The following is an 18,616-nucleotide window of genomic DNA, read 5'->3' on the forward strand; positions in this document are numbered from 1 at the left end:
AGTAAGGAAAACTATTCTTCCGAGTTCAAATCTGGTCTCTCACTAGCTGTTCATATCTACTCTAAGACACTCTTAGTCGTCTCAGTTTCCTTATCTGTAAGATGAGCAGAAGGATGTGGTAAACTACTTTTCAGCATTTTTGCAAGAAAACCCCAAATGGGACCGAGTCGGACACGACTGAACAAACATCATGTTAATAGGGTTATAATATGAGTGATAAATAACAGTGAGCCGGCACTTCTCTTACGACTTAATGTTTGCCACGTGCTGCTCGCATCCATCCTCGCTCTCGAGCCTCCGGGGCCTCCCAGAGACAGCCCGCGGGCCCCTGGACGCTGCCTTCCCCTGCGGCGTGCTCGGACCCGAAGCTGGCCCTCTCCTTTTCCGGGCCTTCGCCCCTCAGGCCGCTGCGCAGGTTATGAGTCGGGTCGGGGAACACAGGGGCCCGCCGGCCTCACCCACCCAAAGGACTTGGGCCCCAGGGAACAGCTTTTTCTTGTGCTTATTGTTCGGACGGGGCCGACTGAGGCAGGGAAGGCGAGCTGCGGCGTCTCAGTCTGGGACGACAGAAAGCAAAAAGCAAACACAAAAACAACTCGGCCTTCCTACCTGCCTGAGGAGTGCTGACGCGATCCCGAGAGGATTCAACCGACTACTTGGGAACTGGTCCACAGTAGCGACCGGCGGCACTAGCAACCGACGGTTCTCTTAGCAACCGTCGGCGCCTAGAGATGACGACTATCCCTCAGCGCCGCTAGGCAAGGAAGAGGGAGGGGAAAGGGGTGGGGTTAAGTGGCTTCATCTTGGGTCCCCTATTTGCTATTGGATGTAGAGTTAACAGTCTTAAGCCTACTCCAATGGGAATACGGCAAGTTCCAGGGGCGGGATCAGGGGGTGGGGCCAGCGGTTCCCTGTGGAGGAATCTCTCCAGTTCAGAGGTTGCGAGTTCCTGAGAGCGAGCGTTCCACGTGCAGGTGAGGTGACAGGCGGCGGTACTGGAGCGTTGGCCGCCGGGGTCTGGCCCATTTCCTCGGCCGGGGCTCGGGACGGCGGCAGGGGCGCGCCTCCGACGCGAGGGCCCGGGAATCGCTAGCCTGGGTGTTGGAGGGGTGCTTGCGAAGTGTGGCGTGGAGGGGACGGGGCAGAGCCTCGGGCTGTGCCCGGCCACCGGGGCCTGCGGTCTGTGCCTTTACAACACCCTTCAGCGTGAGGCATCATCAGGCGCGTGCTGTGTGCAGACCCCAGCTTCCCCATCGGTAAACAGCGTAGGGACTGCCAATCCCCGGAAAAATAGTCGGCAAAAGCCCGGATCCGGGTTCCTTTTTGCTTGGATCGTTTGCTGCTTGAACTTGCTAGCGACGATTCTCTGAGTCTCGCGCGTCTGTTGCGTGCCGGGCACTCTAAGGCGGATGACTCGTCTCCGTTATTTCGTTTAATTATCAGATTATCCTGAAGAAGTAAGTGTTGCAGGGGCAGGCAGCCAGGCGCCCCAAATTCGGGCAGCCTTTCCTGCTAGTGCCCTCCTTCCCAAATTAGCTTCAATTTACTTGGAGTTTACACACATGCTATGTATGTACACATATGTGAGTATTTATATTCATGCTGTGTTTATTTCTGTATGGGCTTGTTTCCCCCCCTTTAAAAGGTATGCTTCTTTCATATTTTTTTTTGGGGGTTTTGTATCCCTGGTGACTAGCACAGTACCTGAAACATGATGGACGCTTAATATATACTTGTTGTCTGGTTGATATTATATCCATTTTACACCTCAAATATACTATGATGGTGATATGTATTATATAAGGATTATGTATAATTATATTCTTATGTTTTTGTCCTATTATGTGATAGTCATTGTACTATTGTGCTTTATACATTCTCTTGCTCTCATTCCATTCCTCCCTCCCCCTCTCTCTTTTCTCTCTTCTCTTTCTTTCTTTTTCTGTCTCTGTTCTTCATATAGATTTTTATATATTTTTTATTTTTTATATATTTATATATATTATATATTTTTTAAAATATATTTTTATATATTTATATATATATTAAATATATTTTTATATATTTATATATATTATATATTTTTTAAAATATATTTTTATATATTTTTATTTTTTAATATATTTTTTTCATATAGATTTTTATATATAGTTCAAGTATAGTATGGTACTATATAGATATATGTCTATGAAAGAGAAAGATGGTACGATAGATAGTACAGTGTGCCTGATACATAATGATACTTATTGAATGATTGACATAATACCCTTTTTACACTTAAAATAGATAGCAAACTACCTGGCACCTGTTGCTCATTTATACCTGACTTTTTTTTGAGTTTTTTTTGGTAAAGATACTAGAATGGTTTGCCATTTCCTTCTCCAATTAATTTTACAGATGAGGAAACTGAGGCAAATAGGGTTAAGTGACTTGCCCAGGATCACACAGCTAGTAAATATCTGAGGCAGAATTTGAACTCAAGAAGAAATCTTCCTGATGCTAACCTTGGCACTCTCCCCACTTCACCACACAATAGACTCAATACATACTTGTTGACTGGTACAATTTTTTTTTTTTTTACACTTGTTACATTTGGAAACAGCTTTGAGAGCTTAAGAAACTCTGGATATCTCCTTGGTATTTCTGTGGGTTTGAATTGAGGATATGAGAAGTAATGTTTTTCTTTTTAGGAAGAAAGAGGAAGAAATATATAGAAATGGATGAACTTCTCAACATAGTTGGTGACAGTTTCTGGCAGGAAAAATGCAGTGATATTTATGTATGTGTTTGTGTTTATATTTAGAATTGGGAGGAGAGGAATGTTTTAACTTTCTAGACCCTGTGGGTCTGAAACATGCTCAGAACTGTGGAAGAGAAGGCAACAGGAGAATAAGGCAAATTTCATCATAGTAGTGTTGCACCAACTCTTCAGAATGGCTTTATTCACTCTGGAGAACTTATCCTTTGCCTTTAGCTCTTTCCTCCTTCCATCCTCTACCTCCCTCTGCTCTCCATCTCTCCATACTTTTCCTACTTCTCTCCTCCAGAACCTTGACTCAAAGACTCAAAAGCTATGTTTTTCTGGCAGCACTCCTTCCTTACACCATTCGCTTCAGTTTTAGAATTCCCATTGCCTTAGGAACCTGAAAGAAATGTACTTACTGGTATCATGATGTTATCATAATGTGGGAATTGTATGATGATCCTGGTAAGTTTTTAAGAGTCCTCCTTTTTTCATTTGGAGTGCCTTAGTATGGAAGGAGGCAGCCCCAGGGAAAGAAAACTGGAAATTCTCTTCATATATGTAGTATGGATTATAAAACCCTTTTGATCTTTGGACCAGCTTGGGGTCACAAACTCTAGAGATCTCACTGTAGTCTACCTATTCCCATAATTACTGGATTAAAAAAAAAAAAAGCACCAATAATAAGGAAGCAAAGGACACAGTAGGTATGTAGAGCTCTTACGAACTGGAATTGGGAAAATCTGGGTTCATATTCTATCTCAAATATTTACTTACTTTATTAACTTGGCCAAGTCAATTTTTATGGTCCTCAGCTTTCTCATCTGTAAAATGAGGATGAGTTCCTATTTACCAAAGTTTGGGGAAAATAAAATGAGATAATATTTTTAAAGAACTTTGTAATTCTTAAAGAGTTAGATACATGCTAGTTATTATCTATTAACCTGGGACTTGAGATTTCATATGTTTGTTCTTAACTAGTAATTCTAAGCCAACATTAAAAAAAAAAAAACAAACCTCAATTCTCCTTTTTATTGTCTTTTGAGTTTATATTACATTTCTTTCTTTTTTTCTTCCTTCCTTTTTTTCTTTCTTTCTTTTGCAATTGGGATTAAGTCATTTGCCCTCAGGGTCACACAGCTAGAAAATATTTAGTGTCTGAAGCTGAATTTGAATTCAGTTCTCCTGACTCCAGAGCTAGTGTTCTATCTACTACATCGTGTAGCTGTCCCTCATTTGATTCTTAATAGTTAGAAATTCATTGAAGTGTTCATAAATTTTGATCACTTATCCATTAGGGAATGCCAGATGGTCTTATATATTTCTGTTAATGACTGTATGTGACATTAAGACATTAACTGATAATTTGTGACACAGATTCCTCACCCCGCCATTGCGACCTTTAGTCTTAGTGGCACTGATTTTGTTTTTGCAAAACCTTTTCAATTTTCTGTAAACAAAATTATCTATAGGTTCTTTTATGTTTTACTGTATTTCTTGTTTGGTTAAGAATATCCCCCCTGGCCATAGGTTTGAAAGTTTCCTGTACCCTGTTCACTTTCTTTTTGAGGTGTGAACTTTTATATTTAAATGAAGAATACATTTGGAACTTATATATTATGGGACCCTATAACACAATTATAGGCACATTGTATTACATATAATGCTACATACAATATTACATATGGCACATATTGTATTAAAATATAACCATAAAAATATATATGCTTGTCTGGACTAATACTGGGGGAGACATGAAAGAGGACATTGACTTCTGGGGGAAATCAAGAAAGGCCTTACATGCAAACTGGTCACTTGGCTTTGCCCTCTACACAATAGTCCTCTCCTCTGAAATGGTCTTTCTTGTCTCCCTCACCTTGAATACTTAACCTTTCTCAACCTCAGTTTCCTTTTCTATAAAATGGAGGGCCTCCAAGATCACTTCTTCTCCCTCTAGGTCTGTGATTCAAATAGGGGGCAAAAGCATCTGTCCAAGCAAATAACCCTGGTACCAGATGGAGTGAGATAGACGCAGAAATCTAAGATGAGGCAACGTCCTCTGAGAGCACCGAGGAGAAAGAGATGCCTTTCACCTGGAGGATTTTCAAAGTCCCTAGCAAAGGGGGCCACCTGATTTGGGAGGACCTGTTCTAGGAGCCAGATTATAGAATGACAGCAACAGGAATTGATACATTATTCAGTAGGCACTAGCTAGGTATTAGAGGCTTTTCAATAGAGAATTGTCTCTATTGGAGCAGTAATTAGGAAGATTTCTCAGGCAGCCGGTTGATGGATGGTTTGAAGGCAGGAAGATGAGTTAGGAGACAAAAATTGTTATTTTGTTTGAAGAGATGTTTACCTGAATTAGGATGGAGATGGTGGGAGTGGAACGAGAAAAGGTCACAGTTAAACATTATTAAGTGTTTTCAGTTATGATGGGGATAGAAAGACAAAATATGATCTAAAAAAGGCCTTTTCCTTCAAAAGGTAGGATTTGCACAGAGTCTTGAAGCTAGAGATTCTAAGAAATGGAAGTGAGAAGGTGAATGAGGGCTTCAGACATGGGAGATGGCTGTTACCAAGGCACAGAGTTGGGAAATGGAGTGTTATAAATAATCAACTGGAGCTTATATTTTATTTTAGAATAATAGGGAGCCACTGGAGTATAGGGGCTGACATAATCAGATTGTGTTAAAATGGAGAGAGATTTGGCCAGGGAGACCGATAGGGAGTATAGGCTAGGCAAGGGGGGATAGACCTGAATTAGGATGGTGAGTGTGTGATTGGAGAGAAGGTAAGTTTGACCACTGATTGGTTATATGGTGTGGAATCTGAGGCTGACATTGAGTTTGGGATCTGGGCCACTTAGGAGGATGGTGGTTGCCTCAGCAGTAATGGAGAAGTTCGGTAGAGGTTTAGATTTTAGTTGGACTTAGTTTGAGAGGCCTATGTGACATTCAGATAAAGGCAGCCAATAGGAAACTGGTATTGTAAGCCATCATCATCTCAGAAGAGAAATGAATGCCCAACGTTTTAATGTCTTAAATGCATAGAGATTATGGTTGAATGGCAACAACAAGATTATATGATGATCAATTCTGATAGATGTGGCTTCTCAACAATGAGATGATTGAGGCTAGTTCTAATGGTCTTGTGACCATCTATCTACACCCAGAGAGAGAGCTGTGAGAACAGAGTGTGGGTCACAACATTGTGTTTTTACTTTTTTTGTTGTTTGTTTGCATTTTGTTTTTTTCTCATTTCTTTTTCCTTTTTGATCTGATTCTTCTTGTACAGTAAGATAATTTTACAAATATGTATGCCTTTATTGAGTTTACATATATTTTTACCATGTTTAACATATTGGATTACTTGCCATCTGGGGAAGGGGATAGGGGAAAGGTGGGGGGGGGGGGAATTGAAACACAAGTTTTGCAGAGGTCAGTGTTAAAAAATCTTTGCATATCTTTTGAAAATAAAAAGCTTCAATAAAAAAACAAAAAATAAATAAATAAAAACTATTATTTCATTAAAAAATAAAAAATATATATGTATTTTTTTTTTTTAAGAGAGGTTATGGTTGAATCCATGGGAATTGATGAGTTTATTGCTGGGGGTAAGGAAATTAAGAGAGAGACAGGGAGATGGTAAGTGACAGAGAAAAAGAGATGGAGAGGGAAGGAGAGAGAGAAAGGAAGAGAGACAGAGAGAGAGAGAGTGTGCAAGAGCAAGAGTGCCCACACAAGCCCACATCCAGGTCATAGTTCTGGGTTAAGGGGTTGGAATCCTTCAGAAGAGGCCACAGAGGATGAGTCAAGTAGGAGGAGAACCATGAGACCAGCGTCCAGAAAATCCAGAGAAAAGATTGAATCTCTCTCAAAAGAGGGATGGGTCACTAATGTTTCAGAGGAGTCAAAAGAGAGAGAGAACATGGCATAGTGTTTAAAGGGCTACACCCAAGTATAAGAGGGCCTAGGTTCAGATGCCACCTTTGGCACTTACGATGGGTAAATCCTTTTATCTCTCTGAGCCTCATTTTTCCTCTGCCCACAAATAGTATCCATCTCTAAGTGTTGTTGTGAGTCTATAACATATGCCAAGGGATTTTGTAAACTTCATACATATGTATTTTAAAATTATGATGGACTAGAAGAGGCAGTGTTATCTAGAGGCTCAGATTCTTAGCCAGGAAGACCTGGTTTTAAGTCCTGCTCCCAAATACATGAAGACTTTTTTTTCTTTCTTTTCTTTTCTTTTCTTTTTTTTTTAAACTGTGGGTGAGTTACTTCTCAGTGTTCTAGGTAACTCTTTAAGACTCAGATTATCAGCCTGTATTGGGAAAGGTAGTTGCCTTATCTGACAATTCCCCATATAGGAAAGTCACTATGAGGTGAAAATCATCAAACATTAAAATTTAAAAATATAAAGAAGGCCAAAAATTGAGGATTGTATATGAAGCTGTGATTATTATGCAGCTGTGTATGCCTGATTGTTGGTTTTTGGTGAGCAGTTGGGGTTAAGTAACTTGTCCAGGGTCACACAGCTAGGAAGTGTTCAGGGTCTGAGTTCATATTTGAATTCAGGTCTTTTGACTCGAGGCCCTGTGCACTTATCCACCATCCCACTGTGTGTGTGTGTGTGTGTGTGTGTGTGTGTGTATTTATGTAAAAAACCAAACTAATCATGGTAGTACAATATTGTCTTGCTGGCCTTATGAATACTTCTTAACTTAATTCTATTCTATTCTGTGTATTTTAAATGTTTCATTGATATTCCTTTTTTTTTAAATTTATTTTTATTTTAGCATTCATCTTGAACTCTGGTCCATATCCCTCCTATCAGTCATCTCACTTCTGCTTTTACTTTTTGCTCTTACCAATCTTCCCCCTACAAATTAGCCATTTCAATATGACATTGTCTTTTACTTTTGAGTCCCTTGGTTACTTCTCCAGATGCCATTCCTGCCTAGAATGCTCTATATTTATACTCTTTGGTGTTATTATTTTTAAAAATTTCACTTGTGTGCTGTTCAGAGGAAGTCATGTGATAGTCTCCCTACAAAATTTTATTTCATTGCAACAGGGCCCTCATTGCATCAAGATATTCCTTTTAATTCTCCATAATTGTATCTCTTTTATACATATCCAAAATAACTGTCCCATAACAGCAACTATTTGACACCTTTTCTTACATCACCCTCTGATTACTATAACTTCTGACTTCAGTCAAAAAAAGAAAAAAAAAAGCCAAAAAAACTGACTTTCTCCAAAACTAACCATCTCAAACATCACTTTTTTACACTGGTCTTTCTTGGTTTCCCTTCTATCAATCTGCATATTCCTTCTATGTTTCTCTTTGTAGGTCATCAAATATATCAACTTCTCTCTCCAGGCTCCATCTGGATCCTTTTCCTCTACACTCTGATTTAATCTATTCTCAATTGTTATCTCTAGGTAATTGACTGAAATCTCGGTCTCAAACTGAGACTCAAACTGCATCTCAAACTTAATCTATCAAAAATAATACATCATTGTCCCCAAGCCCACCCTTCCAAATTTCTTTTCTACAGTGGAAGATACTATCCTTCCACCTCCAACCTTTATCCCCTTCCCATTTACAACCTTAAATCCATCCTTAACTTCTCACTTTCTCTTAAGACACATATTCAGTTACTTGCCAGGTCTTAACTGTTCCTCCTCCAGTGTTTCTTTGGCAGTTCCCCCTCTCAACTTAACACAGCCACTCCTCTAGTTCAAGCCCTCATCTCTAATTACCTGGATAATTGCAGTGGCTTTAGTCATTGAGCATTTATTATGCCCCTACTGTACACTGGAAATTACTCCAAGTGAAAGGAATACAAAGAAAGCTAATAATTCAGTCCCTGCCCTCGATGTGCTAGCCCTTTAATGGGGGGGTAGAATGTGCCAACACACACACACACACACACACACACACACACAGACAATATATAGATCCAGTGAATGGAAGGCGATTTCAGAGACTGAATTTGGAGTGAGTTTTGAGGAGAGTCAGGGAAGTTGTAATTATTTTTCCATTTCCTCAAAATACATGGTCCAAGAACTATTTTTAAATGTATGAACTATGCACTTTTTTCTTTGTTACAGGATGCCAGAGCAAAAGAAGAAAAGGTCTGAGGTGTCAGAGAAAAAGAAAAGGAAATTCAAGGAGTTAGTGGAAGGAGAGAAGCCCCTAAAGAAGAAGAAGTTGAGTGTCAAGGTATGAGTGGAGGATACTGCACATTGTGCACATGGCTTGTTCGGTTGGTTCTGCTGTTTATTTTTCCTGGCTCTGCACCAGATCTGCTTGGCTGTATTTTCCAATTTCTTAAAGCTTTTTGTTTTTACTCAGGGACTGACAAAAAAGTAAGTTTGGCCATAGAGCAAAGGAAAGGAAATTCAGAATTTTAGGAAACACTTAAAACTCACAACACTGATTTAGAATTCTTCAGACTGTGGAAATTTATTACCTGTCTTGCTGCTGTAACATCTCTGTGACCATAACCAGAGCAGGGAGGAGATAGTGAGTTGTGATTCCAAAGGATTTTTGTGGCTGAGATTTGCATGCAAGCAGTAGCACAGTGGGGATTGTTGTGACAAGATGGGTTCAGGGCACCTTCCAAGAAGGTTCTTGACATTTCACCAAAAGGATAATTTGTAGTCACTATCACCAAGAGAATGGAGAAGGTTGCTTTTTTTTCCTCTACAAAATTGTATTCTTGGGATCACAATATTAATCGGATTTAGTGCTTTAGGAATCTTAGAGTTTCTTCTATAACTCTCTCTCTCTCTCTCTCTCTCTCTCTCTATATATATATATATACATATATATATAAACTTCTATAACTAACTTCTGTTAGTGCCTGCCTCTATCACAACAATATCTGTCACAACAAATTTATTACTGGTTAGTTTAAGTGAAGAAGTATTTTATTCATATGTAAAAGTTCAAATGATGACCAAATTAGAGTCAGTGTGTTGTAACAGAAAGAGCATTGGAATAGGAGTGTGAAACTGAGAATCTAGTGCTTATTCTATTATTAAATAGCTGTGTGACCTTAGACCTTGCTTCCCCTCGCAGGACCCCATTCACATGTAAAAATGAGGAAATTGGTCTGGATCAATGTTGAGAGTCTCAAAAATAAATGAATCCTTAGTGGTAGAATGGGAGCACAGAAGTGGAAAGGGGAAACTTATTGATTTATATAAAACTAGACATAATTTTTATTTCCTATTGTATTTTTATTTATTTGTTAAATTACATTTTAATCTGATTTTAGTCTTGATGCTTTTGAGCTTGGTAATCTTTAAGTTCCCTTTTAGCTCTATGTTTTTTGAGGCTATGAACTAGGCATAACCTGCAGATTCAAGTCTCTTAATTTAGGCTGTTTTGAGTTTCATTTCTAGTTGATTTTCACTTTCTCATCTACCCCAGCGGTAGCAGGTCGAAACTGCTCTATGGAGCCACTTTGTTCTCTGATTCTCCTCCCCACACCTTTTTATTTATTTACTTATTTTTATTTTATTACATTGAGTTTTTTGTCTTAAAAATCTAGCGAATTAAAAGTACAAATAACTTCCCTTATTTTTTTCTTGATAGTATTTTATTTTTCTAATTCCATATAAAGAGAGTATTCAGCATTCATTTTTGTAAGATTATGAATTCCAAATTTTTTTCTCATTTCCTCTCTTAACTCCCCCCTCTCCAAAACGGCTAGAAATCTTATATAGGTTATATATGTATATATCTTTTTAAACATATTTCCATATTAGTGATGTAAAAGAAAATCAGAATAAAAGGGAAAAACCATGAGAAAGAAAAAGAAAAAACAAAAAGATGAAAATAGTGTACAATTTCCTTTTTAAATTTCGTGTATTTAACACATTTTTTCTTTTCAGATCCACACTCTCTTTCCCAATTTCCTCCCTTCTGTACCCCACAAATTGAAAATGGGAAAAAATAAATCTCTTTTTGATATGTATAGTTAAATAAAGCAAATTCCCACACTGGCTGGATGAAAAAGGAAAAAAAAAATCTCAATTTGCATTCTGAGTCCATCACTTTATTAGGAAGTAGGTAGCATTTCATACTATTCCCAGTTAGGGGTCACTGAAGTTAGTTATATATCTTATGTTGCAGTGTAATCTAGTTTCTTTAGAACAAGTTTCTTTATGAATGTCAGAGAATCTATGTTTGAATAATTCTGCTCTAGAATATTTGTGTAACCGTGGGTGTTTAAGTCCCTTAAGCTAAAAGATTTCATGAGTTGGATTAAGTGATCAATGTTTTTTAAGTCTAAAATAATGATTCTATGACCTTTATTCACCTCACTCATTCCTCCATAAAATTTTCTGCCTTTCTTTTCATCATTAGTCTCTTTCCCCTATCTTTGCTGGCAGATTTGCCATTTATATACCCTGCCAAATAATTTAGTGAAAAGCATCATATTTTCAACCCGTGTTTATTTATGATTACTTCTTCCCAATCCAATCACTATTACTATTAAGTCCACATACTTGGGAGGAAAAAAATTTCTTTAGAAGGTAGAAGAGGAATGGTAATATTGCAGTAGCATTTGGTGTCAGCCTACCTTAGTCCAAGAATATTCTTGTATGTAGCTGTTAACCTATGTTAAGAGAGTTATAAAAAGGTTATAACCTTTAAAAGTGAGATTTTGGGAAATAGATAGAGGAATATAGGTGCAGTGAGGATACAATTTGATATAGCATTTGGAAACCATGTGGGAGTACATTTGGATTCATTTCAGTGTCATGATGGAAAAAGAAAGTTTGTTTCCTGCAGCCTGTGGAGATGCTTACTGGCCAGAAGGTGTCAGCAACTACTTTCAATCAGAACTGCTACTTCATTATGTTTCCTTTAAGGTGCTCTTTCCCAGAGGGCCAACATCTTGGATGTTCTTGGATGAATTTTCTTATTGATTTTCGTTTGAGGAAGATGATATGAACTAGGAGAGGGCCTCTGGTTTGAGTGTTTTGGTTTTAGTTAAATTTTTTCTTAAGGACTAAAAACCAGACTTTAGTAAAATGGAAGTGAGATTCTTCCTTACAAAATGAAATGAGGTTTTATTTAGGGAGAGCAATTCTTATTAGCATTTCTGATTCTCTGGGGAAGTTGTTTAAAAAGGCAGATTTCTCTATTAAAATTGTTGTTTAAGGAAAAAAGAATAAAGTAAGTGCAAATATTTATGTAGGAGATCAGATTTAAGAGGTCCGGAAAACAGTATTCCCTGTCCACCAGATAGGAATGATGTGGAAAATTACTGCTATGAACTTAGCTCTTTGTGAGCTCACTTCTGTGATTCACAGATCCCCCAATGTCTTCTTGAGGAACCTTCTAAATCCAGAGTGGACGACAGAGAAGATACTGTCCCTTCCCATTGGCCTTTATACTGTAGCCTTCCCAGAAATTTAATCATGGAGAAGACTCTTCAGGTCATCTAGTCCATTCCCTGGGTGCTCATATTGAAGTACTTCCCACAGAATATAGCTCAAGATTGTTCATGGTATCAAGTGATAGAATTTTCTTCCTTTCTCTCTGGGCACTTGATAGAGTTAGAGTTCACACTTTAATGTTACCTTCTTTTCCCTTTGGCTTATGGTTTTACAAAAATTTTTTAAATTATTCAGAGACAATTGCCTTCCACCTTTTTATTGTGCACAGTTTTCCTATATGATTCCTCTTTCCTTGTGGGTTTCTCCTTAGGAAATCCCATCAGCCTTCCTTTCTCATCTCCCCCAGTTCACTAAACATCTCTTTATTCAGTTTTCATTGTGTTAACTAAAAGCACAGGGTCTAATGATTGGTGGTAGTGATAGGGTGGAAGGAAGAAGTGATGGCAGAAGACAGTATTTTCATGACATCCCCAAAAAGAGATATTTCCAAACAGTGATTTCCAGACAGCCAGACAGCTGGGTCAATTATTTCACAAAGTCTTCATTAGAATGTAAGACTAGTTTTTCATTCTGTATTCTGAAAGTCTTGAGGTGTTTTTGAGGAAAAATATTAGAAATCTTGGAGCTTTATTCCCTTAAGATTTTCATTCAACCAACTCTCTTGATAAGTTGAAATCAACAAATTGTTTTTTTGAGGAATAAATTTGTTTTTATTTTTTTTGCAGACTAGTAAGACTAAAAAAGTCAGAAGATTCTTACCATTTGCCTTAGCTCTTAAGATATTTTATTTAAAAATTTTATTAATATCTTTTGTCTTTGGCAGGAAGACTTTAGTTCAAGTCTTGCCTTGGCCTCTAATTAGTAATGTGTTCCCAAGCACATTTAACCTATCTTGTTTTTAGTTTCCTTATTTGTAAAATGGGGTTGCTAATAGTAACTGTTTCACAGGGTTATTGTGAGCACCAAGTAAGATATCATAATCTCTAAATTTATTATTATTACATCATTTCTGGGACTCTTTTCATTTCTTTTCCTGCTCCTCCCTCAATACTGAATACAGCTTCATAACAAAAGAAAAGTAAAACCACCCGACATACTGACTACATTTAAGGACAGACTGCAATTATTATATCTACCTTCTTTTCTCTGAGTCATTTCTCAGTTCCTTGAAGTCTGGCTTCCAGTCTCATCATTCAAGGGGAATTGTGTCCAAACTTATCAGTGACATTTTGTTTGTCATATGTGATGACATTTTCTCAATCTTCACGCGTCTTCACCTTTCCAAAGCATTTAACACCATGGACCACCTTTTCCTAGACAGTCTCCAGGGATTTGTGACGCTCTTCTCTCTGGGTTAGCTTCCCACTAAGCCGATCACTCCCTTCAGTCTCCTTTGCTGGCTTGTCACCCATGCTATGCCCTCTAATAGCTAGTGTTATACAGGTTCCTTCTTTCTGAACACTCTCGGTGGCCTCATCAGGTCCACTTCATTCATCATATGTCTGTGGAGATGACTCCCAATTCTGTATCTCTGGTCTACTTGTCACTACTGGGCTCTTATCCTGCACCTGACCTGCCATTTGGAAATTGATCAGTGGGCATCTTCTTAAATTTAACCTAAAAACTTATTTTTCAACCCAAATCCCTTCTTCTTCGGAAGATCTCTATTTCTGTTGAGATCACCTTCGTCTTCCCAGCCACCTGGGTTATAAATGTCATCCTCTTTTCCTCATTCTCACCCTAAATATCCAAAACCTGCCAGATCATTCTACCACCTCTGTCTCTCCATTCACACACTCAGGGCTTCATCAGTTATGAACTAATACAATAGTTGCTTTTTAGCTTCACTCTTCAAGTCTTTTCTGTTCCCATCCATCCTCCTTGCAGACGCCAAAGTGATTTTCCTTATGCACAAAGTCTGACTATGTCACTTCTCTACCTGGGAAACAGTGATGGTTCCTCATTACCTCTGTTTGGCTTTGAAAGCCCATCTACTCTCTGTAGTCCAATGTTACTGACCCTTTTAACATTTCCTCATACACTAGATTATATTTCCAGTGTCTCCTTTGTTTCAAATGTTTTTAACCTTTTTTTTTTTTTTTACATGATGGATCCCTTTGGCAGACTGAATAACCCTATGAAACATCAATTTTTAATTTCTATTTATTTGTTTATTAAAGCTTTTTATTTTCAAAACATTTGCACAGATAATTTTTCAACATTGATCCTTGCATAACCTTGTGTTCCAAATTTTCTCCTCCTTCCTCCTTTCCCCTTCCCCTAGATGGCAAGCAATACAATATAGGACATTTTTTTTTTAAGTATATGTTTTAAAATAATTGAAGGAAATGATTAATTTTTTTCTCATCTAACTTTGTTCATTATTTTACCAAGAATATGAGGGTAGAGAGACTTTCTAGCAATTTTTCTCAAAAGGGAGTCTAATCCTCTTACTAATTTATTTTTTAAAGGTTGACTAAATACTGGGCAAGTTTTAGAAACTTCTATTTCTTGCATATCTTGCTTATTGCACTATTTCATTATTGCCAAATTGACAAAATTATAATAAAATTTGAGGTCTGAATGTTATCTCTCTTTTCTTTGCATATGTTTTCATTATTTCCCTTAAAATTATGGATCCTCTGTTCCTCCTAATGAATTGTTATTTTTTGTTTTTGGCTAGTTTTACAATTTGGTAATTTGATGGCATTACATTACATTTACAAATTCCTGTACTTAGTATTGCACCTGGCACATAATGAGTGCTTACTAAATTAAATGATTAAGTTAATTTAAGGTGGTCTTTTTTTATTATTGATCTGACCCATCGGAAATAATAAGTATTTCTATCATTATTTAAGTGTTTTTTTTATTTCATAAAGAGTGTTTTGCTGTTTTATTTATATAAATCTTGCATGTCTCTCGGTAAGTTAACTTTGGTAATATTTTATGGATTTTGTAGTTATTTAAAAAAATTCTCATTGTTTTTATTAATACAGTATTGAAATGCTAGTGATTTTCATGTATTTTGTAATCTACACTTTAACTTGTTTTAATTGGTTTCCTTGCTGCTTCTCTACAGCTTTCTAAGAACCGATCATATCATTTGGAAATAAAGATGATTTTTATACTTCTTTGATGTTTATGCCATTAACTGTTCTTGTTTTCATTTTGTTCTTTTTATTAAGCATTTCCAGAACTATGCCAAGGAATGGGGGAAGAAGGAAATTCTTGCTTTACCCCTGTTTTTTTTTTACTGAGAAAACTTCTATTGTTTGTCCTTTGCAACAAAATAACTAGCTCTTAGTTTTAGATATGTGCTTTTGATCATATTAAAAAGGGGCTTTCCCCTGCCTATGCTAATTTTGGTTTTTAACATGGAACTGTCTTCTATTTTATTAAAACTTTTTTTTTGGCATCTATTGAAAAATAATATGATTTTGCTAATTTTTTCCTAAATCAAATGGGTGTTGCATTTTTGATGAATCCAACATGGTCATAGTGAATTATTTTCTGAGTATTTTACTATTTATAATTACAATAGTGTTATTTATTTTCATCAATATTTCATTAAAATTTAGTTCAATTGATCTACATTTGTCTTTGCTTTATTTATCCCTGGTATGGGGATCAGGACCATATTTGTTTTATAAAAATAGCTTGATAAAATATTCTCTCTTTCTTTTTCTTTTTAGTATAGCTATTAAATGCTCTTGAATTATTGTTTTAATAAATGAAATTAATCAATCTGACAGGTTTTTTTTCCCCCTTTAGCATTTCATTTATGGCTTGCTCAGTTTCTTTCTGGGAATGGGTTAAGTATCTTTTTTTGTTGTTGTTAATTTGGGTATTGTTTTAGATTTTTGAAATCTTATTTTATTTTTTCATTTATGGAATAAAACACACATTTTATAACATTGTAATAAAAATAAAATTGCACGTGAAATTACAAATCTGTGATATACAACTTGCTATTCCTTTTAAATATATAATAAAGTTATCATATACATTTTTTCTTTCTCTTTTTCTTCTCCCCTTCTAATCACCCTAGAGATAGCTACCATTAGATATAAGTAGGTAAACATATAAAATTATTCAATATATTTTATATTTATTTATTCATTCATTTAAATTTTCAGTTTTGCTGGCATACAGTTACATATGGTAGTTTCTGGTTAATTCTCTTTTCCCTCTTATGAAATTCACTCTGTTCATTTTTTATATCGATAATTTGATTTTCTTTTTTTTTCTTGATCAGGTTAGCTAATGGTTTATTGATTTTTTTTTTTTGAAGAGGTCCTTTTAAAAAATCTAAATCTTAGTTTTGTTCATCAGTTCTATTGTCTTTTTGTTTTCAATTTTCTCTTTATTCAGTTTTTTAAAAATCACTTTTTTTTCTTTTTTTTTTCTTTTAGTCAGACTGTGAGGAAACCAGGCATGTGTGGAAACCTTGGCCTTTTGGAGATGCATCTTAGATAGAGGCCGGGCACCTCTTTCATTTTCCCACCTCCTTAATGTTAATACAAAGTCCTCCCAATTGATTCAAATTAAAGGTTATAATTTGCCTCCACCTTTGTCTTAGAGATCTCCTCCCTCCTACTCCCAACCTGTTATTAATTATTTATTTTGGGGACAAAGTCTCAAAACTGGTTTGCCAGTCTTTCTCAATATGGGATTTTGAGTAGAGCTTACCCCACTTCCAGATATAATCTTATTCCCTAGAACTTTCCTGATGTCACCTGATCAATTTCAGCTAGTACAAAAATAACTACTTGTCCATTGAAGGCAGATGACTGGAGGCCTATTCTGGGAACCTAAACATCCTCCCTCTGGTCCTTTCCCAGCACTTATCTCCCTCCTTGTCTAGGGGATATGTCTTCTTTCTCCCTGCTTCTTCCTCCACAGTCAGATTTGAAAATTCCCTATATCATTTTATGACTCGACTTCTCTTTCTGGGGTGGGATGATGGTTGGACCTTGCTGGATGTAGGGGAAAACCTCAGTCATCCCAAGGTGAATTGGACATTTGTACCTTGGCTGGGACCTTTATCTCTTTCAATAACTTTTTATGGGAGTGAAGGTGGAGCCTCCATTCTTGCCTCCTGCTCATCAATAAATTTTCACCTTATCTTCTTCCTTTTATTTCTCTTCTCCAAGTTCCTGGAATTATTATTATTTTTTTTCTTTCTCAGCTCAGATAAAATTGTGGTACCTAATCTTGATTTTTCTCCCCTCCCCTCATCCATTCTTTTCATTTCCTTTAGATTAATTTGTAATAACTTTCCAAGAAATGTTTTCATTCCATACACTCTCTTACTCCTTTTTTTTCTTTCTAGGAATTTCTTTTTGAGGTAATACATGGGTACAGTGGAAATTGTTTTATAACCTGAGTGTAGGAAGAGGGGTTTCTCCTTTTCATTTCACACTATAATCTCCCTTTGAACCCATGATTCCATGTTTAGCTTTCTTCAAACTATATCCTTAGCACCTTGAGTTCCTACTTACTTTCTCCCTCCCTCCTCCCCCCACTAGAAGGTATTATTAAAATGGATGTACCTAAGCTTGGAGAAACAAACTATCCTTAAGTTTCCCTTCCAGCAGCTTTTGAATCCAACCCCCCCAGTCACCAGGAAGCCCTTTCTCCCCTGAACTGAGTCATTTGATGAGATAATATTATAGCATTCCCTACTTGTTTATAGGACCTAGTTCTCATTGGAAACAACACTGATTCAAACTAGACAACCTGATTCAAATTGCAGCTGTGTCACTATTTATGTGGCCTTGGTCAAAGCAATTATGTACGTATCTCTGTTTCTTAATCTGTAAAATGAGGTGGTTTTTTTTTTATTAGATATGGAGGCTTTTCTGAAGTCCTTTCAATCCCAATTTATGATTTCATGATCCTCCTTCTGTGATCTGCCCCTCCATATTTCATCATTATTTCCCTTCTTAAAGGCAAGAGGAGAAATTGAAGTAGTTGGATTTACCTCTCCTTTTAGGTGGCCCAGACTTTTCCTGCTCCTTATCCCATTCCATTTTCTCTTCTTTCTAACTAAAGGAAAGTCTTTTATATCATTCCCCAACAAATAATCCTGACAATATAGAAATGAATTTTTTTGTGAAATATTAATTCATTTCTCCTACTTTTCATCTTGATTTTTTCTTTATATATATTTTGTACCTTAGTGCAAATAAACAATGATATTGTCAGTGCCTCTTTACATGTTTTTCAGTGAGTTTTTTTAAAGAGAACCAAAAAAGAAATTCATATTCCTAATCATCATGCATAATGAAGAGATAAAATAGGGAGTGGTAAATATAAAAGCTTGGGGAGAGTAATTGATTGTAGAAAGAATATTAAATAAAACTAGCATAATAGAAATTCTGTTTTCAACACGGAGCAATCATGTATAAACATCTATCTCAAGTACAAAGGAATGCCC

At 36.7% G+C, this 18,616-nt stretch overlaps 1 protein-coding gene across 1 annotated transcript in view; it reads left to right on the plus strand.

Moving 5' to 3' along the window:
* The first annotated feature begins 253 nt into the window (after nt 1-253).
* The window catches only part of C1H7orf50 (chromosome 1 C7orf50 homolog), a 350,397-nt gene continuing 332,034 nt past the window's right edge, over nt 254-18,616 (plus strand). The window contains exons 1-3 of the mRNA XM_031943517.1: nt 254-702; nt 987-1,256; nt 8,869-8,980. Coding sequence (XP_031799377.1) covers nt 254-702; nt 987-1,256; nt 8,869-8,980 — 831 coding nt within the window. The remainder of the gene's footprint in view (nt 703-986; nt 1,257-8,868; nt 8,981-18,616) is intronic.

Source organism: Sarcophilus harrisii, chromosome 1, assembly GCF_902635505.1.
Source record: "Sarcophilus harrisii chromosome 1, mSarHar1.11, whole genome shotgun sequence".
Lineage (NCBI taxonomy): Eukaryota > Metazoa > Chordata > Mammalia > Dasyuromorphia > Dasyuridae > Sarcophilus > Sarcophilus harrisii.